Source organism: Scyliorhinus canicula, chromosome 3 (genome assembly GCF_902713615.1).
Source record: "Scyliorhinus canicula chromosome 3, sScyCan1.1, whole genome shotgun sequence".
NCBI lineage: Eukaryota > Metazoa > Chordata > Chondrichthyes > Carcharhiniformes > Scyliorhinidae > Scyliorhinus > Scyliorhinus canicula.
Genome location: NC_052148.1, coordinates 35,575,420 through 35,598,262, shown reverse-complemented (window position 1 = coordinate 35,598,262; position 22,843 = coordinate 35,575,420). Strand labels below are relative to the sequence as shown.

Here is a 22,843-nt window from a genome sequence, read left to right as displayed (position 1 = left end):
TAATAAAAGCAGGGATTTGAAACATCTGCAGTCTAACTGAAGCAAATTAAACAATTCAATGAAGATCACCATAAGTTAACGTGAATCTACCATTGTTCAGAATATGAATAGTCTAGCAGTCAGCAGAAGCCAGATCTGATAAGACATGTAAGTCACATTCCAACACATAGAAAACACCCAAAGATGCAACATATTCACATCAATGTTGCACATTGATGATTGGCAACTAACCATCCAATCAAATACATTTGAGACTCATCCAAGCCAATCAGCACAATACAAGGGTAGGAACAGATGGAGTCAGACTGATAACATTTTCCTTAAAGATAGAGGTCCGGGCAGCCATTTTCATTCTAGAATCACTCTGCACCTTTTATCTAACGACTCGCTATCCTTATTTCATATTTTCATATTTCCACTCTAACTAAAGTGTAGAGGCTGTTTAGCTCACTGGCTTTGAAAGCAGACCAAGGCAAGCCAGCAGCATGGTTCGATTCCCGTAACAGCCTCCCGGAACAGGCGCCGGAATGTGGCGACTAGGGACTTTTCACAGTAACTTCATTTGAAGCTTACTTGTGACAATAGGCGATTTTCATTTAATTTCAAGTCTGCGCAAGCTGTTTTGCTTTGAGCAAGAAACCATTGCTGTATTTTGAAAGTTCAATTTGTTTGTAAGCCACTAAGTTAATTATACCTCTTAAAGCCTTCTGCTGGGGCTTTCTTGAGAACATTTGAGTTGTAACCACAAGAAGATTTCAAACTCTCAATTATAATCAATAGACACAATTAAAGATTTAATTTCACACCCGAGACATGTAGCTTAAATTTCTACTGAGTTTAAGTGTACACGAGGCTACACTTAACCGCACGGTAGATTTCAACACTGACCTAGCTGAGTTTTATTGACACTCTGGGTGTTTAACCACCAGTTTTCTATTATATATATTATATAAAGTTCGTTGGGAGGCGAGAACTCCACCCGTGATTTGGGACTACAGGAGGTGACTGCCTAGAAGTGTCAGCGATATGAAGAATTTAATCCTTCATTTCATCATTTAGATTAACAAATCAAATTTATTCGCCCGGATTTTGTTCTCGGCAGCAAAGGGGACTTTTTTTATCCTTCGCCTGGTGTTGAAACACACTTTTGCAGGCTTTCTTGTGGCTGCTTCCACCCAACATCTATCGCAGGGGTGGGCAAACTACGGCCCGCGGGCCGCATGCGGCCCGCCAAAGGTATTTCTGCGGCCCACCAAGACATTAAAAAAAAAATTTTTTTTAATTTTTTTAATTTTTTTTTTTTTTTTTTAAATTTTTTTTAAGGTTAATGGGGGGGGCTGTTGGGATACTTACTGGTATAGGGTGGATACGTTGACTTGAGTAGGGTGATCATTGCTCGGCACAACGTCGAGGGCCGAAGGGCCTGTTCTGTGCTGTACTGTTCTATGTTCTATATGAGGCGCCCAGAATCATAACCGGGTGAAGTAATTATTTTACTTAATATACTATGCGGCCCTTTGTGAATTGTGAATTTCTGAATGTGGCCCTTGCACGGAAAAGTTTGCCCACCCCTGATCTATCGCAATGTGGCACCCTCTAGAGGTGCTCTGTGGCATCGCAACACAGCGAGCAGCAGCAAGGCTGTTGTACCAATTCCATTGACGTATCCTCACGGAGACACCCAGAAAACACACATTATTTTTAAATCATGTACAGAAAATGAAATAAATACTGAATGGGATTAAGGAGAGACAAGCAGACGGAGTACAAAAAAAATGCAAACTAAAGAAATATCTGTAGCACTACTTCACTTGAAATGCAAGTCCACGCAAAATTCTTTCCGATCCGTGAATTGTCCACTAATTATCATTTATTACACCATTTAAAAACTGAACTCCTAAAAATCCAGCTTTTTCTGTGCTAAATTAACCCAAGTTCACACCATGAGTGGTGGAAGAACGAAATTTCCATTCATGGGTTGTGGGCATTGCTGGCTGGGTATTGCCCAGCCCTGGTAAGAGTCATTGTTCTGGATCTGAACCAGATCAGGTAGGGATTCCCTCAGGGGCATCCGTGAACCAGGTGGGCATGATGACAATCAGCAATGGTTTCATGGTCAGGATTAATTCCAGATTTGTATTGAATTCAAACTTCACCATCTGCCGTGGTGGGATTCGAACCTTGATCCTCAGAACCCTGGGTCTCTCGATTGCGAGTACAGCAACAATGCTACTACGCCACGGCCCTGCCTCCCCCTTTACAGACTGTGACTTTGCGGTTAATTGTGTTTGTGCAGTGCCAGATGTTGCTGTCAATTTACCTATAATAACAGTGAGTCTGATAGCCTCGCTAGTGTAATCCAGGCTATTCGTTCTAATCGTGAAGTGTATTCAGTAAACGTGTTTGAAATGCTACCCTATTTTGCTGCTCATCCAGTTAGTGCATTTAAAACCGATAGCAAAACCCTTACCCATTTGAAAAGAAACTTTATATTTTCCCTTCTCTCTAGGCTGGACAATAATGCAGAGAGAATATTCAACCTGATGCCCGAACGGAATGAGTATTCCTTCTGTACAATGATTCGAGGAATGATTAAGGTACTGCTGATGGTTCAGTGTGCTCATTCGCTTATATGTTGTGCATTTGATTTGAGTGATAATTAACTTCTGTTTTCTTCGGTTAGTATGGTGCTTATACAAAGGCCATGAACATGTACACCGACTTGCTGAACAATCGGATGAAGGGTGAGTGCTGGAAAAGAATGCTTTTGCTGATTGTACATGCTCCCTACTTTTTGAATGCACGATGACGACTGACATGCTCTCATTGGCACATGTGGTCAATGTAATTCTATTGAGCGGCTGCATAATTGTTCAGTATTATGAAGCCAGACATGCATAACTTTGCTCTTTAGTTTTGTTTTGTTGCCATGTTTTAACTGGGACGAGAAGCAGACTTAGAGCAACAATTTTGTCTTAAAATTCTGCTTTTATTTAACATGGATCAATTGGGTAGGCTGCGCTTTGCATTTCTGATTTGTATTTAATATTTAAAGTAAGAGTGGAAAATAAGAAAAGAGGAAAAATCACAGCTTAAATGGGATCATATTGTTTCTGGAAAGCTTTAATTTGCTTTGTCATTATCACACCTTGGCCTGTCACCCTTCTCCTCTGGCACTTTCTCACCTTACTTCAGCTGTCTCTCCCATTTAATATCCTTGTTAAATATTCTTATGGGCGGCACAGTGGTTAGCACTGTTGCTTCACCGCTCCAGGGTCCCAGGTTCGATTCCCGGCTTGGGTCACCGTCTGCATGTTCTTCCCGTATCAGCATGGGTTTCTTCCGGTGCTCCGGTTTCCTCCCACAGTCCAACGGTGTGCAGGTTAGGTGGATTGGCCGTGCTGAATTGCCCCGAGAGTCCAAAAAAAAGGTTAGGTAGGGTTACAGGATTAGGGTGGAGGTGTAGTCTTAAAAAGGGTGCTCTTTCCCAGGGCTGGTGCAGACTCGATGGGCCGAGTGGCCTCCTGCACTGTAAATTCTATGATTCTGTACCACACTTCCTTTTTAAAAAAAAAAGATCTGCTTTGCTGCATTAATCTCTCCGCCCACTCATTCTCTGTGATTTCAATCTACGTTCGCTGTGCTCTCGCACGTTTATCGTCATCCAATCCTCTCTTGATCTGTTTTGTATAAGCTCTCCATACCCTTTGCTTCACCAATCCTGTCATGTCGTTCACAGATCAAGCCACCTCCGATCACTTTCTTGTATTGCTTCCACCCATGCCTGATTCCTCCCGAAAAAAATCTCCCAATTAGCCCATAACTGCACTTTTAAAATCCCCACTGTAGCTTTTTTGCCCTCTTTTCACAACATTTCCGCAGCTACCAATGTGCTCAACCTTCGCCATCTAAATTGTAGCCCCCATTATAACCATTACTTTTTCTCTCGCCCTGATCTTTCCCCTTGCGCAGTCTTTGTCTCCTAAGTCTACAGAAAGACCGTTTGAACAACTGGCTGGAGCATGTTAACCACCATGGATCCTGCTTTTGTTTGCCAAACTGCTCACTATTCCAGCATCTCTTAAAATGTGAAGATAACTTCTATCTTCTTAACTCCTTTCTCATCTCCACCACCCTCAACTCCAACATGTGCAAGGGAATCACAGAATTCTTTGCCACCAAGATTGAATATCCGTTCAGCTGCCTCTATCATTCCCCTAACCCACTGGCACAAATCTTCTCTGAGGTTTGCACCTCCAGTCCTGTACCCTAGCCTTGTTTCATTCCCTAGTTTCTCTCCTATCTCCTCTCATGCCCACTCTGAGCTAATCTTTCCCTTGTTAGCTGGCATTGTTAACAATTCTCTCTCTTGGGGTTCTGGCCTTCATTGCTTCAAATCCACTGCCTGCATTCCTCTTCTCAAACGTCAGTCCCTGCTGCCACCCCCAATCTGTTGTTGCAAATTTCTGTCCCACCTCCATCCTTCCTTTCCTTTCAGCGCTTTAAACATGCCATTGCCTCCCGGATCATAGAATCGTTATGGCACAGGAAGAGCCCATTTGACCTGTCATGTCGGTGCTGGCCCTCCAAAGGAGCAATTCAAATCAATCCATGGGTCTCCCTTCCCCCTGTAGCCCAGAACATTTTTCCCTTTCAGATAATGACCAATTCCCTTTTGAATGTCTCGCTTGAACTTGCCCCCACCACACTCTCGGATAATGCGATCGTGACCCTACCTCGCTCGGTGCATGGAAATTATTTTCCTTCGGTCACCATTACTTTGTCCAGTTGCCTGTGCCCTCTGGGGGTTATTGTTCCTTCCACCAATGGGAACATTTTGATTAGTGTTTGCTCTGAATGTTATCCTCCACTAGAACATAGAACAGTACAGCACAGAACAGGCCCTTCGGCCCTCAATGTTGTGCCGAGCCATGATCACCCTACTCAAACCCACGTATCCACCCTATACCCGTAACCCAACAACCCCCCCCCCCCTTAACCTTACTTTTATTAGGACACTACGGGCAATTTAGCATGGCCAATCCACCTAACCCGCACATCTTTGGACTGTGGGAGGAAACCGGAGCACCCGGAGGAGACCCACGCACACAGGGGGAGGACGTGCAGACTCCACACAGACAGTGACCCAGCCGGGAATCGAACCTGGGACCCTGGAGCTGTGAAGCATTTATGCTAACCACCATGCTACCCTGCTGCCCCCTAATTTTCTCCCTATCTACTCTGTCCAGGCCTCTCATGAATATCTCTATTAGATTTCCTGTCGACCTTCTCCCCTCCAAGGAGAACAGTCTCAACTTCTCCAATCTAGCCAAAAGTTCCACATCCCTGGAACCATTCCCGTGAATCTTTTCTGCGCCCTCTCCAATGCTTTCACATCCTTCCTAAAATATGGTGTCCAGAACTGGACATGATACTCCAGGTGATGGCGAATCCTGTATTTTATAAATTTAACCTAATGTCCTTGCTCTTGTACTCAGTCCTTTTTAAAAGAGCTGAGGACATTGTGTGCTTTATTAACCACTCTCAGCCTGTCCTGCCACCTTCTATGACCACTGCACATTTACACTGGGATCCCTCTGCTCCTGTTTCAGAATTGTGCATCTCGATTTTCATACCAAAATGAGTCATCTCGCACTTCTCTGCATTAAATGCCATCCGACCCTTGTTCGCCAAACTGTCTTGTGCTCTACACTATCCTCCTCAAGTGTTCACAATGCTTCCAAGTATCGTAACATACACCAAATTTGAAATTGTGCACTGTACACCCTGGTCCAGGTCATTCATATATCAGGAAGAGCAGGAGTCCTCCCATCCAATCCTTGCGGAACTTCGCCACAGACCTTCCTCCAGTCTGAAAACATTCATTAACAACTACTCTTGCTTTCAGTCACTCGGCCAACTCCGTTTCCATGTTGCTGCTGTCCCTTTTATTACAGGAGCTCTAACTTTGCACAGCTCTGCTGTGCATCACCGTAGCAAATGACTTTTGGAAATCCATGTATAATAATCTTTATTGTCACAAGTAGGCTTACATTTATACTGCAGTGAAGTGACTGAAAATCCCCTAGTCGCCACATTCCGGCACCTGTTCGGGTGCACAGGAAGAATTCCGAATGTCCAATTCACCCAACAAGCACGTCTTTCGGGACATGTGGGAGGAAACCGGAGCACCCGGAGGAAACCCACACAGACACGGGGAGAAAGTGCAGAATCCGCACAGACAGTGACCCAAGCCGGGAATCGAACCTGGGACCCTGGACAACAATGCAACCACTGTGCTACTGTACAGTTACTGTAATGTGCATGACATCAACAGCATTACCCCCTCCCCCTCTCTGATGTCTCATCAAAACATCAAGCAAGTTAAACACTATTTGCTGTCTTTCCTTAATTAACCCGTATTTAGTGAAATGATTGCTAATTTTGTTCTGAATTATCATTTCTAAAAGCTTCGCCACTACCAAGGTTAACTAGTCTATTGCTGGACTCCTGTGGCATCTTTCCTGGAACTCTGCATCTCTCCAGTCATGTTCCCCAACCTGTCTGCAGTATTGAAATATGAAATGATGTACTGAAGTCACAAATTTCTGGTTGACCACACCATCCTTCTCCACTGTGTCCCTCCTGGGTGGGATTGCACCCCAATGGGTCCTCTCTCCAATACCGCACCACCACCACCCCCCCCCCCAACCCCGTAACAAGTTTTGTTCATGTTGATGTACTAGGTTAAAGGTGCTATATGAGCATAGGTATTAACGAGATTTCTGTTTTACAGCGGACGTTTATACCTTTAATGCGCTAATATCAGCAGTCCTGGAATTAAAGGAGATGTACAATGAGAGAGCGGATTTAATTCTGGTGAGTGCAAACTGGAATGTGAATCAGTCTTGCGTGTTTAGCTTTAGTCGATATACTTTTTTTTCCTGTTAATTTATGTACTTTTATTGCACATCCCTAATTGCCCCGGAATTGACGCTTAAATGCCATTTCAGAGGGCAGTTAAGAGTCAACCACATTGAGTCACATGTAGGACGGCCCATTCCCTTCACTGAAGGACATTAGTGAACCAAATGGGTTTTTATAACAATCGACAATGGTTTCATCATCATTAGACTTTTAATGCACGGTAGCACAGTGGTTAGCACTGTTGCTTCACAGTGCCAGGATCCCAGGTTTGATTCTCAGCTTGGGTCACTGTCTGCGGAGTCTACACGTTCTCCCCGTGTCTGCATGGATTTTCTCCGGGTGCTCCGGTTTCCTCCCACAAGTCCCAAAAGACGTGCAGGTTAGATTAATTGGACATTCTGAATTCTCCCTCTGTGTACCTGAACAGTCGCCGGAATGTGGCGACTAGGGTCTTTTCACAGCAACTTCATTGCAGTGTTAATGTAAGCCTACTTGTGACAATAAAGATTATTATCACTATTATTAATTCCAGATTTTTATTGAATTCAAATTTCACCATCTGGTGTGGTAGAATTCAAACCTGGGTCCCCAGTGTATTACCCTGGGTCTCTGGATTAATAGCCAGTGATAATACCACTCCGCCACCTTGTCCCCTCCTGGATTTCAGTGGCCACTGGTGGAAAGGTGGAATTGCACCATGATTTGGATTTTGTTTATTGTGAAAACTATTTATCTGCGAGCAGCTCAACAGATCATTATATACTTGAAAAGAAAAGAAAATACATAGGGCAACACAATGTAACTGCATAAACACCGGCATCGGGTGAAGCATACAGGGTGTAGTGTTAATGTGGTCAGTCCATAAGAGGGTCGTTTAGGAGTCGGGTAACAGCGGGGAAGAAGCTGTTTTTGAGTCTGATCGTGCGTGTTCTCAGACTTTTGTATCTCTTATCCAATGGAATAAGTTGGAAGAGTGTGCGAGCCGGGTGGGAGGGGTCTTTGATTATGCTGCCCGCTTTCCCCAGGCAGCGGGAGGTGAAGATGATGTCAATGGATGGGAGGCAGGTTCATGTGATGGACTGGGCTGTATACACGACTCTCTGAAGTTTCTTGCGGTCATGGACTGAGCAGTTGCCATACCAGGCTGTGATGCAGCCCGATAGGATGCTTTCTATGGTGCATCTGTAAAAGTTAGTAAGAGTCAGTGTGGACATGCCAAATTTCCTTAGTTTCCTGAGGAAGTATAGGCGCTGTTGTGCTTTCTTGGTAGGTTTACATAGGCAGTTTCCAATATAAATGTTCAAAGAGACCCAATTGACACAATTTGTACTGTTAATGACTCTTCACTTTCCTACTGTTCAGTAACCAGGAAATGGAGACTTCATAGAAGACCCGAAAAACACCAGTCCTCTCTTTTTCATCCCAAATGTAATGAAATTTTAAGACCAGTCAGGTGAATTTATCTAGCCCTTTTCTCATCCTGACCCAACAAAATAAGATCTTGAGGACTTTAGATTTAATATTGCAGACTGTGTACTTCAATCCCACTGCTTGGGCACTGTGGACAATCACTTGGACTCAACGGGAAGTGATGGTGTAGTGGTATTGCTTCTAGACTAGTAAACCAGAGACCCAGAGTAATGTTCTGGGGACCCAGGTTCAAATCCAGCCACTGCAGACGGTAAAACGTAAAATCAATAAAAACCTGGAATTACATGTCTAATGATGATTATGAAACCGTTGTTGATTGTCATTAAAAACCCATCGGGTTCACTAATGTCCTTTAGGGAAGGAGATCTGACGTCCTTACCTATGGCTGACTCTTAACTGCCCCCTCAAGGGCAATTAAGGATGGACAATGAGCGCTGGCACAGCCTGTGACGCCCACGTCCCATGAGCAAATAACTTTTAGGAAGTGAGTGTATTTGGTGGCAAATCATGCACATTTCTATGCTTGCTGCGCATAGGCTGAATTTCTGATTGTTTCGCATTAGAAGGCAGCTTCCAAACGATAAGTAATCATTTCTCTACCTGTGTATATTTATACCTTCAGTTCCTTTTGTAGAATATTTCGTTCCTGGGTAATAAGCAGCACTGGCAGGATCAGCATTTGTTTGAAGCAGAAATGGAGGCCATTCGACCCTCCATGTCTGTGCCTGCTTCTTAAGTGAGCTGTCCAATTATTCCCACTCCGCTGCTCATTCCCTGTTGACTGCAGTGATTTCCTTACAGTGTATATCCAATTCCCTTTTGTAAGTTACTGTTGAATCCACCGCCATCACCCCTTCGTTGGTCGCTGCTCTCGGAATCTTTCAGAGCTGTGATACCGGATTTTAATTATCGTGTTGGTGTTCATTCGAGGTCTCACCCTTTTCGACTTCTTTAAAACAGGAGCTGCTGAAACAAATGGCTGAACAAAAGGTGCAGCCGAACTTGTTAACCTTTAATTCTGCATTAAAGAGTCTCCGAAAGTGTGGTTCGATTGCGAGGGGACTTTCCCTCCAAATACTCAATGAAATGAAATGCCTAAATATTGGTATGTAACTGAGCCATATCCTTTTCTATATTTGTATTACTCGTGTATCTCTGTATTACTGGTGTTTATTTTGTGTGTTGATGTGACTGTAATTGTAAAAAAAAAAAGCGTGACTGTATGTGTACTAAGTGACAGCTTGGCCACGTAGTCCTCCGTAGTCACAGGGTCAAAATCCTGATACGGGCACTCGGAACCCTGCAGTCCCCCCCCCTCCCCTACCTTCTCGAGAGTAGCTATGGGTGAGCAGTAAATGCTGGCCTTGCCAGTGATACACATGGCGCAAGAATGAATATTTTGTCAGATTCCTGGTCTGTTAGTCTGAGCTGACACACTGACTTGAGCGCTGCGGATAACATTGCTGACCCACCCTTCCTTGAGGGGGGAGCAAATAGCCCCCTGTTCCAGCTGCTGGATGCTACTCGAGGGTGTGGATGTTGACCGGATCAGGCCTGGCGTGCCATCATAGATTCGCAGGAGATGCTAGGAAGCGGAAATAAAAGGCGAAAACGGATATCGAATTGGATGGCAGTGAACGGCCACAGGAATGTGGGTGGGGGGTGGTTCGGGCAGATTTTCTTTCTTTCTTGCACGGACCGTGGGCATCATGGGCAAAACCGGCATTTGTTGCCCATCCCTAATTGCCCCTTAAACGGAGTGTCCCATTGGCCATTCCAGAGTCAATCACATTGCTGTGGGTCTGGAACCACATGTAGGCCAGTCAGAGTGACCGATTTCCTTCCATAAAGGACATTAGTGAACCAGGTGGGTTTTTATGACAATCGACAATGGTTTCATGGTCGTCAATTAGAGTCTTAATTCCAGATTTTTATTGAATTCAAATGTCACCACCTGTGGTGGTGGAATTTGAGCCCAAGCATTGTAATCTTTATTATTGTCACAAGTAGGCTTACATTAACACTGCAATGAAGTTACTGTGAAAATCCCCTAGTCGCCACATTCCGGCACCTGTTCGGGTACCATGAGGGAGAATTCAGAATGTCCAATTCACCTAACTTGGGAGGAAACCGGAGCACACGGAGGAAACCCACGCCGTCGCTGGGAGAATGTGCAGACTCTGCACAGACAGTGAGCCAAGCCAGGAATCGAACCTGGGACCCTGGCGCTGTGAGGCGACAGTGCTAACCACTGTCCTACCCTGCCGCCCCATTCCCTGGATTTCTAGTCCAGGAACAATACCACTACGCCATCCACCCACCCAAATTGAGAGCTGGATTACAAAGTGAGTCGCTGCCTTTCTTGTGAAGTGCTTTTTGTTTGGACTCTCTTAGTAATCCCATTCTCTGAGAATGTAAACTCAATTAGGATGGGTAAATCAATGTATGCAATTGTTTATTGTTGAACTCCCATAGTCAAATTGAAATGTAATCTTAAGGTGAAGCAGGGTTAGAGGGCATTTGAACTGATGGTGAGATGTGACTCAGAGTACTAAAGCATCACCACTGCTGGAAAGATGGAATTACACCGTGAGAAGTTTACATAGACGGTTTTCATTATCAATGATGATGTCGGAATTTAGAAATGGGAAAGATATGACCAAATGTGTCCGCCAGTATTTATCAGATATCGTTTCCTCTGGCTACGCTGTTTCCTCCCACAGTCCAACGGTTCGGTGCAAGTTCGGTGGATTGGCCATGCTGAAATTGCCCCTTCGTGTCTAAAGATGTGTAGGTTAGGTTAAAGGGTTATTGGGATAGGGCGGGAAATGGGTTTGGATGGAGTACTCTTTCAGAGGGTCGGTGCAGACTCACTGGGCCGAATGGCCTCCTTCTGCTCTGTAGGGATTTTATGTATGTTTTGTATGTATGTGGGTAATAAAGCTAAATGCGTCTGGGTGCTGGCAATGATGATTGGCGCAGGGGTACGGACCTCAGCTGGATAATGGGAGCTGAGTGTGGCTGTTTCTTGCTCGGCTTGCATGTAGTGGGCTGTTTGAGAACAACCACACGAGAAAAACGCCACGGTCTGAGCCGGCACTCCAGGTTTGAAGTGTGTCTTGAGCTGAAAGAAGGGCCGTCTTGAATTTGTCAACATGATGACTCACCTCACTTTGAGCTGTTTTTTAATGTCTCCGATTGCCTTGTGGTCTGTTTGCATTTTAGTTGAAAGTTTTGGCACATCAGAATGCTCTCATTCCTGGTCCAAGCATGAAACATTCCAGTGTACAAGAGTTCTAACCCTGTTCTCTTTTTTTTTTAAATGTCCCCTTTTCAGAACCAAGTTTGGCGACCTTTGATCACCTACTTGCAATATTCTATAAACCTGGTAAGTAAACTCAGCTACAGGCAGAAACTGGGACTCCTTGGGAATCATACAGAATAACTATAAACTGAGTAATAGGGGAGTTTGTTTTTTTTTAATATGTCCTTTTTTAAAATTTTAGTGTCAGCTATTTAACTGGAGGTGTCCACTTTCATTGCACCTCAAGAAAGCAGTAACAAGGGCGGCACGTGGCACAGTGGTTAGCGCTGCTGCCTAGGGCGCTGAGGACCCGGGTTCGAATCCCGGCCCTGGGCCACTGTCCGTGTGGAGTTTACACATTCTCCCCGTGTCTGCATGGGTTTCACTCCACAACCCAAAGATATGCAGGTTAGGTGGATTGGCCACACTAAATTGTCCCTTAATTGGAAAAAATAATAATTGGGTACTGTAAATTTTTCTTTTAAAGAAAGCAGCAACATGTCCTAAATTGTCTGCAGAATGGGACCTGGATTGTTTGGAATAACCCAACCGCAAGAATGCCTGTGATTGTACAGCATTGCATAGGGTTAATATCACTGAAACAGGCCATTAAGCCCAGCCAGTCTATGCTAGTGTTTATGCTCCACTTGAGCTTCCATCCATCTATCATTACAACCCTTTATTACTTTCTTTATATACTTGTCTAGTTTCCCCTTAAGTGTATCTATTCACTTCGACCACTCCGTGCTGGCAGGCACCATCACTCTGCACAAAGAAGTTTGAATACAAAAAAAGCTGGAATTAATGATGACCATGAAACCATTGTTGATTTTCAAAAAATCCATCTGGTTCACTAATGTCCTTTTTAGGGAAGGAAATCTGCCATCCTTGCCTGGTCTGGTCTACATGTGACTCCAGATCCACAGCAATGTGGCTTGACTTTGAACTTCCCTCTGAAATGGCCCAGCAAGCCATTCGGTTCAAGGGTAATTAGGGGTGGACAACTAATTAGGGGTTGGCCTTGCCAGCGATGCCTATATCCCATAAATTAATTTTTTTTAAAGTTCCTTCTGAATTCCCTATTGGATTATTTGGTGAGTATCTTAATAGGTTCTATTTATGCTCTTCCCCACAAACATTCTCTTTGTATTCGCTCCTAACAAGACCTTCCATAATTTTCAAGACCTCTATTAGGTCACTCTTTGGCCACCTTGTTTCAAAATCAACCTCCAGAGTCACGCGTGCCAGCCATTATAACCATACTGGTAAACAATCAGCCTGCATGTATTACAGCTTAAGACTGTCCGTGCTTCTATTCCTAAGAGGTTCTTTGGTTAGCTTAGAGTCAGGGTTTTACAGCACAGAAAGAGGCCCTTCGGCCCATCATGTCTTTGCTGGCCACCGAGCCCTGACCTCTTCTAATCCCGTTTCCCAGCACGTGCCAAATAGCCTTGTGTGCTTTGGCATTTCAAGTGCTCAGCTTAGTGTAAGTGACTTTTGAGGTGTGTGTGTGTGTGTAACAACACTGAAAATGTTCCCTGTATCAATAATCCATCCTCTTAAGCATCCTAAATAATAAAGACAGTGCAGAGTGACACCACGAGACGGTGGCCTGAATGGAGATGATTTCCCTCGTTAATGATGTCCGGCTGGGATCGGCCATGCTCGGTAATTTGTGTTATGTAACTTTCCTCTACTTAATGAAACGTTGTTATTTTGTGTAAGTGTGTAGCAGCCGGCAATGATGAGTGGCGCAGGGGTACAGACCTCAGCTGGATAATGGGAGCTGAGTGCGGGCGGTCTTTCTTCAGCCTGCATGTGGCAGACTTGAAGAGGCACCTGCATGAGAAACATCGCCGAAGTCTGAGCCACTGCTGCTGTGATTTATATTTTTTAAAGCTGAATCTCTTAGACATTACCAGTGGTCATAGTTTCACAGAATCGTGCAAATTGGCAGGACGTTGGAGGCACATAACTGTAGTTGAGAGGGAAAGGGTGTTGAATGTTTTATTGCCATGGCCTTTTCATTGGTTCTCTTAAATATAAATATAAAAACAATTGGCAGTACCGTTCAGACCTGCTGTACGGGCAAGTTCTCGATTCTAGCGTAGCATTTCTTGGCAAATTCATCTGCGTTTGGAGGTTCGCTTTTTCATTGGCGATCCAGGCGGTGGAACACAGTGTAAATTACACTTGCATTCCCCCCTCCCCCTCCTCCTCAGTGTGTTAATGATTTTCCTTTCTATCCGGACAGCTGCAGCTAGCCGACCACACACTGACATTATCTTTGAGGTTTTCGATGAAATAGAAGGGACGCACTTTGAGCCACGGGATCCTGATGATGGTAGGTGAGGCAATGTTAGTACATCCTGTGATCAGATTGAAATTATTCCGACATCATTCTTTTTGTAGGACATTTGTTGTGACCTTTCCATCGGTGTGTTTTCTTTCAGAATTGCTGACAAGTTGAGCTTGGTTACCATGAAAGGAGTTTCATTTTTTACTTTTCCTTTGCCCATATTTTTTTTTTTCAATATTGAGAGTACTCAATTCTTTTTTCCCAATTAAGGGGCAATTTAGCGTGGCCAATCCACCTACCCTGTTTAGGTTGTGGAAGTGCGACCCACCCAAACATTGGGAGAATGTGCAAACTCCCATCGGCCAATGACCCGGGACCAGGATTGAACCCGGATCCTCAGCAGCATGAGGCAGCAGTGCTATCCACTGCCCCACCATGCCACGCCACCATTTCCTTTTGTAGCACGGTGCCATTAAACCTGCTCTCTGGGCAGCACGGTAGCACAGTTGGTAACACTTGTTTCACAGCGCCAGGGTCCCTAGTTCGATTCCCGGCCTGGGGCACTGGACGGAGTCTGCACGTTCTCCCTGTGTCTGCGTGGGTTTCCTCCGGGTGCTCTGGTTTACTCCCACAATTCCCGAAAGACATGCTGTTGGGTGAATTGGACATTCTGAGTTCTCCCTCTGTGTAGCCGAGCAGGCACCGGAATGTGGCGACTCGGGGCTTTTCACAGTAACTTCATTGCAATGTTAATGTGAGCCTGCTTGTGAGAATAAAGATTATTTAAGTTGCAAATTTGGGGGATGTGGATTTTTGCCCTTTCTAAATGCAGTGAAATCTGTTTTGGAGGGTTTTATGCGCTGGTGACATTTGGCAATTTTGTTTTGCTTTTTGGTGCCAAATCAGTGTCTGTTAGGTGCTTCAGTCAGCACTGCAATGGGATTGGTTCAATACCATCCAAACTAATTTCACCAGAGGATCCTTACAGCTAAGAACAACTGGGCAACGGGTTGAAAAGAATAATGGTGAGGTAAATCGGGACGTACTAATTGGCTAATTCTTAGAGTCGTACCACAGAAGGAGGCTATTCAGCCCATCAGGTCAGTGCCAGCTCTCCAAGGGCAACTGTGCTGGTCCCATTTGCCTGCCTGTCACCATAGCCCTACCAATTATTTCTCTTTAGATAATGATCCAATTCCCTTTTGAAAGCTATGCCTCCACCATCCTCTGAAGCAGAGCATTCCAATCCTACCTACTTGTGTAAAAATCATCCTAAACCGGTGTCCTCTACGTCTTGATCCTTCTCTCCCCACCCCCATCCCCCAATAGGAATGGTTTCTTCCTATCAACTCTGTTCCTCATGAGCACCTCTTCTCAAATCGTCTCTTGACCTTCTCTGAAGAGAACAGCCTGAGCTTCTCCAATCGATCCACCATGACTGAAGTTTCTCATCCCTCGAACCATTCTCATGAATCTTTTCTGCACTTGAATTCATCTGGTGCCCAGAACTGGGCATGATAGCCCAGTTGAGCTGAACCAGTGTTTTATACACGTTCATCATAACCCCCTTGCTTTTGTACTCTCTCCCCCTGTTTATAAAGCCAAAGATTAACCGCTTTCTCAATCTGTCCTTCCACCTTCAGTGACTTGTACATGTGCTCCTGTGCCAGGTTAGAATCATACCCTTTGTTGGATGTTACCTCTCATTCTTCCTACTACACATTTTTCTGCATTAAATTTCATCTGCCATTTCATTTGGTTGAAAAGCTATCCATGCATGGTAACAGCATTGCCATTGGCTAGCAAAAATACGTATTATGGCATTGGGGTGTATTTATATAAGGCAAGTTGTGGAAGGAGTGCTGCTGAAGTAACCGCTTGGCTCAGTTGGTAGCATTCTCTCCTGTGAGTTAGAAGGTTGTGGATTCGAGCCCCCGTCAGAAGTCGGAATGATGCAATACTGAGGATGTGCTGCGTTGTAGACGAGATGTTTAAACCAGCTGCCAAATGGATGCAGAAGATCCCATGACATTGTTTGATCATTTCCACCATGCCTCCCTCCACTAACCCCACTAAAAATTAACTGGTCTTGTTTTCTTCCTCCGCAGTGAACTTCTTCATCAGTGCTATGAGGCTGGTAAGTGTTTAACTCTTATGGCGCTTTTATACTTACATAAATAAAGTAGCTGCTTCATCCATGCTCATGTTGTTGATGTCAATGGTTTATGATGCTCTTGGTGTGACTACCTGCTTCCAGTGTACAGGCTTGTAAAAATAAAATACTGTGCATTTATCTCTAATAACTGCAGGGGGGGTGTAATGTTCTAAGCAGTGGGGGAAACTAACTCACTAAAGCTGGCACCGTTGACTGCATGCTCAACCCTTCAAGTGGTCTTCCGACTTGGTGCAACCTGACTTCAAGCAGTCGTGAAGTTTTTCTTTAAATGAGGCTAGATGTGATTGGTATTCAAAGAGTCGCAGGAGAATTATTAAACTCCGTTTTCACTCAGTTTTCCCAACAGTGCCCCCATCCATCCATGCCATCTACCCTCAAAATAACCTGAATAATCAACAGTAGCTTTCCTGCATTTGCGCGCAGTTACTCAGGCGCACCCCACTGGGCGTTGTCATTAAAATACATTTTTGTGATTGACAGAAAATATAAAGTACAATGGCTGGCAAACAGAGTATGGGAACTGAGCCAAGTTGGGTCCCCGAAATGGTATTCAAGACTTAAAGCTTTGAGGCAGGATGGAGGATACTGTAACCAAATGAAGAGATGCGGAATTCTGTGAAGGGGTTTAGAAAGGGCGGCAAACATCATTGAGTACGTGAGGCTGAGGAAGCTAAATCTATTCCGCGGCAGAACATGATTTAGGCATTGATGTGAAGGAATTCTTTGTGCATGAAGGAAGATTGTACAAGTGTGAAATGGGAGAATGAGGGGATTAGATTCTCCGGTCATCGAAGCTGAAATCGCGTTCTGCGATCGGCCGGAGAATCACAGTTCCCGACAAAATTGGGGGCGGCGCCGCTTTGGCGATGCTCCACCCACTCAAACCCGACGTACTCAGAGAGTATGCCGCGCCACGTATCGACGGCCTCGTGCTCCGCCCCAAACAGGCCGAGTTCCCGACGGCGTCAGTCGTGTGTGGTCTCATCCGTCGGGAACTTGGCGTGACTGAGTCCAGCGCCGCCACAGTTGGGGGAGGGCCCATCTGCGGGCAGGAAGGAGCCTTTATTGGGGGGAGGGAGGGGGGGGGGGGTGTGTCTGGGGCACGTAAGCCGGCCAAAGGATTGGCACTATTTTGCGGTCTGGGTCTGCAAGCAGGCCGCCACCCTGCGCGGCCACGGACCCGGCAATTCTCCGGGCAGTATCGGCAGCTGGAGCCTGGTGCTCTATGCTGCCGGCATGCTAGCCCCCATTTTGCCTGGTGTGAAACTCCACTGTAGGAATGACAGCGTGGGGAAATAACCCAGAATCGGAGAATCCAGCCCCCCAGATGTCATCAAATCAATTAAACCTTAGTTTAAGAATTGCATCATTATTGGAGGTGATTTCGGGAACATACCGCCACCAGGTGGCAACGTGTTCCCTTGTCGAGGGGAAATTGGAAAAATGAAATGAAAATTGCTTATTGTCACAAGTAGACTTCAAATGAAGTTACTGTGAAAACCCCCTAGTCGCCACATTCCGGCGCCTGTTCGGGGAGGCTGGAACAGGAAGTGAAGCCGTGCTGCTAGCCTGCCACGGTCTTCTTTAAAAGCCAGCTATTTAGCCCTGTGCTAAATATTTAGCCCCGTGTGGATCAGTCTCAAATCAGTGACATTTGTTAATTGGCCAGTGGACGAGCGGGATGGCGGGGAAGAGGTGGAGAAGATTGGTGAGGCAATAAAACCCGACAGCTGTGTTTACTGTATCAAATCTGAAAATGCATCAAACAACAGGATATGACATTGTGTGTCAGCTGCCAGTTCCGATTCCTCAGGTTCCAGTAATGCGGGGGGGGGGGGGGGGGGGGGTCTTTGTGATCACTGCAGTAGGTTAAGTGATGCATTCAAAGCTTAATGTTTTCTTTTGTCTCATTTCCCACCTTGTAGTGTTTGGATTTGAAAGACCTGGAATTGGCCTACAGATTACACAAGATCCTCGAAACTGGAAACAACTGGATGCTGTTGGGCGATTCTTATCAGCAGAGTATTTATTAGTAAGAGCGTTTGACACTCGTTCACCAGGCTGGGTTTTCCCCCCTGGTTTTGCAGATTTTTTTATTGTCCCATGAGACGTGAGCATCGCTGACGAGGTCACCATTTGTTGGCCGCCCCTAATTCCTTTTGAACTGACTGGGCCGTTTCAGAGGGCAGCTGTGCTGTGGGTCTGGAGTCATGTGTAGACCAGACTCTCTCTTCCCCCCCCCCCCCGCCTATTAGCCTGGGCCTCTGGTTTACTAGTCCTGTGACTTTGCCACGGTGCACTGTCTTCCCCTTTTAATCATGCCTGTAGCTGGTGATGGGCCTGTCATGCCAAGGTCAAAGGGATTCCTCTGGACACTACTTCAATTAACCCTGCACGTTAATTCCCCTGGGCAATTGCCCTGCACTGGGCACCATTCGAAAATGTGATTTAAATCGCGATCTTTGGATGATTCTAACTGCGTACACCAATACTTCCCCAGAATTACCATTAAAACAGCTTCTAACTTCTGTGTAACTATTATACAGAGCCAGGCTAACCCCTGCCACAGGACTGTCCCACGCGTCGATCCAATTCTCTATTTTTGTTATTTTTCCTGCAGATGGTGTCGTTAGAAAAGGGGCATAGTGTCCTTCCCTTCGACGCTGCCTCACTTCGGCGCCAGGCCCCGAGAAAATGCTGCACAGCCTGAATCTCACTCGGCCTGAATCTGAAAGTCAGACGAGAGGCTGGGGGAAAGTCTTCAGCTAAAACGCTGGGCATGGAGTGGCAATCCGACGTGGATTGTTATTCCGAAGTTTCAAGGGGAATGGCAGCAGCTTTCCTCTCCCAGAGAACATTAACAAAACTAAATTCAAATTCTCCTGAACTCTTTCTCTTCCTCCCTCCCCCCGCCCCACATATTGCTAGCTCCTTGATATAATCTCTCCATTACTTTACCTGCCAAATCCATGCAAACAATCAGCACAGTTTAGAATAAAAATGCAAAATCTACGTTAGGAATTTTGGCCAACCTGGATCCAGAATTTAGATCTAATTAGAAGTGTTGTGAATCAAATGGAGGACTTTCTGCAGAACTGGATTTGAAATGTTCTTCAGGGAAGGAAATTACCGTTGTTGGTCCAGCCTACATGTGACTCCACTGCAATGTGGTTAACTCTTAAGTGGCCCAGCATGCCACTTGGTTCTAGGTCATTTAGGAGTGAGTAACAAATACTGGACCAACCAGCGATGACCACATCCCATGAATGAATATAAACCAATGTTGTAGGAGTGCTATATGTATAAGGAGATGAAATTACGTAAGGGAATCCGTAATCCCAGAGAGGGATAATTAGTGGCTAATGTTTTAAACTGAGATGTCGTGCATAAATTGCAGTGGAAGTTTAGCCAAATCACCAAACCTTGAGTGAAATTGCTTGACTTTAAACAACAATTTGTATGCGGTAGCACATCCTAAGGTGCTTGCTTCACAGGTGCAATCAAACATAATTTGGCACCAAACCAAATGGAGATTGGTCAAAGTCTTAAGGAGCATCTTAAAGGAAAAGGGAGGGATAGAGGATTTCCAAGGCCTAGGCAGATAGTGACATGACTGTGATCGGTGGGACAAAGGGAAGTCGGGAATGTGCAGGAGGCCAGAATAGGAGGAGCACAGAGATCAGAACATTGGGTATCAGAGAACAGAATCCTGCATGAGACCAATTTTTTTGAGTGCCTAATTTAAAATTAGACCTGAGGGTTTCACACATCAAACGTGTGCATCAATCATGTGCCTTAATTTGGAGATTTGGTCGCACCAAGTGCACAGATTAAATTCCAACATTTTTAGTTTTTGCATTGGAGTTTGTTCAGGTACTGTCTTCTCACTTCGTAATTAGCAACACCTCTAGTCTAGCCATTGCAGTACACCTCCTGACCCCCCAAAGCCTGTCCACCATCTCCAAGCACAAGTTCCTGGATGAATGGAGCTCCAGTAAAACACCATCCAGGACAAAGCAGCCGCATGATTGGCACCCTATGCACCACTTTCAACATTCTCTCCCTCACCATTGGCACACAGTGGCGGTGGTCTGTACCATCTGCGAGATGAACTGCAAAAACTTGCCACGGCCTCTTTGATAGCACCTACTGAACTCCGATCTTGGCTACCTTAAAGAACGAAGGCTGCAGGCGCTTGGAAACTGCATTACTTCTCAGTCACACACCATCCTGACTTGAGACTATATTGTAATTTCTTCCCTGAACTCCCTCCTAACAGCACTGTGGGTGCACCATCACCACAGAGTCTTTCAAGAATGTTGGTAATTGCAGATGGACAATACAAATTGGCCTTTGGTTCTGAAAGAGATAGCTGAGGAGATGGTGGAGGCACTGGTGGTGATCCTTCAGGAATCACTGGAGGCAGGGAGGGTCCCAGAGAACTGGAAAGTGGTTAATGTAACACCTCTGTTTAGGGTGGTAGAAGATAGGAAATTATAGGCCGGTTAGCCTGACTTCAGTTATTGGCAAGATTTTAGAGTCCATTATTAAAAATGAGATCGCATGATAAAATAGGACTGAGTCAGCACTGCTTCAAGGGGAGGTCATGTCTGACAATCTTTTAGAATTCTTTTGAGGAGGTAACAAGGAAGTTAGACAAAGGAGAACCGGTGGACAGGATTTATTTAGATTTCCAGAAGGTCTTTGACAAGGTGCTGCATAGGAGACTGTTAAATAAGTTAAGAGCCCATGGTGTTAATAGTAAGACCCTGGCATGGATAGAGTATTGGCAGAGAGTGGGGATAAAGGGGTCTTTTTCAGGATGACAGCCGGTGACTAGTGATGTGCCTCAGGGGTCTGTGCTGGGGCCACAACTTTTCACAATATACATTAATGATGTGGAAGAAGGGACTGAAGGCACTGTTGCTAAGTTTGCAAATTATACAAAGCTCTGTGGAGGGACAGGTAGTATTGAGGAAGTTGGGGGGCTGCAGAAGGACTTGGACAGGCGAGGAGAGTGGGCAATGAAGTGTCAAATGAAATACAATGTGGAAAAGTGTGAGGTAATGCACTTTGGAAGGAGGAATGGTGGCATAGACTATTTTCTAAATGGGGATATGCTTAGGAAATCAGAAGCACAAAGGGACTTGGAGTCCTGAAGGCAAGTACAATGTTAGCATTCATGCCGAGAGAGCTAGAATACAAGAGCAGGGATGTACTGCTGAGGCTGTATAAGGCTCTGGCCAGACCCCATTTGGAGTATTGTGAGCAGTTTTGGGGCCCGTAGCTAAGGAAGGATGTGATGGCCTTGGAAAGAGTCCAGAGGAGGTTCACAAGAATGATCCCTGGAATTAAGAACTTGTCGTATGAGGAAAGGTTGAGCACTCTGGGTCTGTACTCGTTGGAGTTTAGAAGGATGAGGAGGGGATCTGATTGAAACTTACAGGATACTGCGAGGCCTGGCTAGAGTGGACTTGGAGAGGATGTTTCCACTTGTAGGAAAACTAGAAGCAGACGACACCATCTCAGACTAAAGGAATGATCCTTTAAAACTGAGATGAGGAGGAATTTCTTCAGCCAGCGGGTGGTGAATCTGTGGAACTCTTTGCCGCAGAAGGCTGTGGAGGCCAGATCACTGAGTGTCTTTAAGACAGAGATAAATAGGTTATTGATTAATAAGGGGATCAGAGGTTATGGGGATGAGAAAAATATCAGCCATGATTGAATGATGAAACAGACTCGATGGGCCGAGTGGCCTAATTCTGCTCAGCAACATCCACATTCTGTGAATGAATTTTTAAAGAAATCATAAAAAATAGTTTTTTTTAGTGTTTCGCCGCACTCCGTTTACTCCAGCAGTTGTGATGATAGATTGGAAAAGTTGGGGCTATTTTTCAAGGAGAAAGAAAAGCTGAAAAGAGATTTGATACAGGTGACCAAAATCGGGACTGGTGTGGACACAGTAGACACGGACACACATTTCACTGGGCAGAGTAGATAGGAAGAAACTGTTCTGTCTTGTGAAAGGATCAAGAACGAGCGGGCACAGCTTTACAGGGCGAGATATTCCGGCTGTTCACGTCGGAGGGATCTTGCGGTCCTTCCGGCGCACCCCCGCCCCAGGTTTCCCAGCACCCTGTGGTGGATCCAATGGGAAATCCCATTGGCAGCGACGGAACCAAAAGATCTCACCAACGGGCCAGTGGCGGGCCACCGAGAAGCTGTGGCCATTGGGAGGCCAGAGAATCTCGCCCAACGTGTTTGGTAAAAGCAGCAAAAGCAACGCGAGGACAGTTTTTTTCAGGCAGCAAGTGGTTACGGTCTGGAATGTGTTGCCTGGAAGTGTGGTGGAGTCAGGTTCAATCAAAGCATTCGAAAGGGAATTATCTGAAAAGGCAGGATGTGCAGGGTTAGGGGGAGAAAGGCACCAAGTAAAATGCTCATTTGGAGGGCTGGTGTAAACACGATGGGCTGAATGGCCGCCTACTGTGCTGTAACAATTCTCTGGTTAAGGTGCTATGTAAATGCAGACAATTGTTGCTGATGAAACTTTAAAATGCTGATCAAGTTTGTTTTTAATTCTCAGTGGGCGATTCTTTAACATCGTGTGCATGATGGAGAGCATTGACGTGGTTCTCAAGTGGTATAAAACCCTCATTCCATCGGTATGTCTGTGTACGGCTCTTTTAATTGTTTATAACTCCTA

At 45.3% G+C, this 22,843-nt stretch overlaps 1 protein-coding gene and 2 non-coding genes across 3 annotated transcripts in view; all 3 read left to right on the top strand.

Annotated features, from left to right (window-relative positions):
- ptcd3 (pentatricopeptide repeat domain 3) overlaps positions 1–22,843 on the top strand; it is a 52,897-nt gene that overhangs the window by 12,549 nt on the left and 17,505 nt on the right. The window contains exons 10-18 of the mRNA XM_038793304.1: positions 2,510–2,597; positions 2,684–2,744; positions 6,797–6,879; positions 9,319–9,463; positions 11,696–11,746; positions 13,917–14,006; positions 16,070–16,098; positions 18,063–18,169; positions 22,724–22,802. Coding sequence (XP_038649232.1) covers positions 2,510–2,597; positions 2,684–2,744; positions 6,797–6,879; positions 9,319–9,463; positions 11,696–11,746; positions 13,917–14,006; positions 16,070–16,098; positions 18,063–18,169; positions 22,724–22,802 — 733 coding nt within the window. The remainder of the gene's footprint in view (positions 1–2,509; positions 2,598–2,683; positions 2,745–6,796; positions 6,880–9,318; positions 9,464–11,695; positions 11,747–13,916; positions 14,007–16,069; positions 16,099–18,062; positions 18,170–22,723; positions 22,803–22,843) is intronic.
- Positions 11,319–11,455, top strand: LOC119963964. Its single transcript, XR_005460221.1, has one exon. It is a non-coding gene; the product is annotated as a small nucleolar RNA SNORD94 (small nucleolar RNA).
- Positions 13,398–13,534, top strand: LOC119963965. The gene has a single exon (XR_005460222.1). It is a non-coding gene; the product is annotated as a small nucleolar RNA SNORD94 (small nucleolar RNA).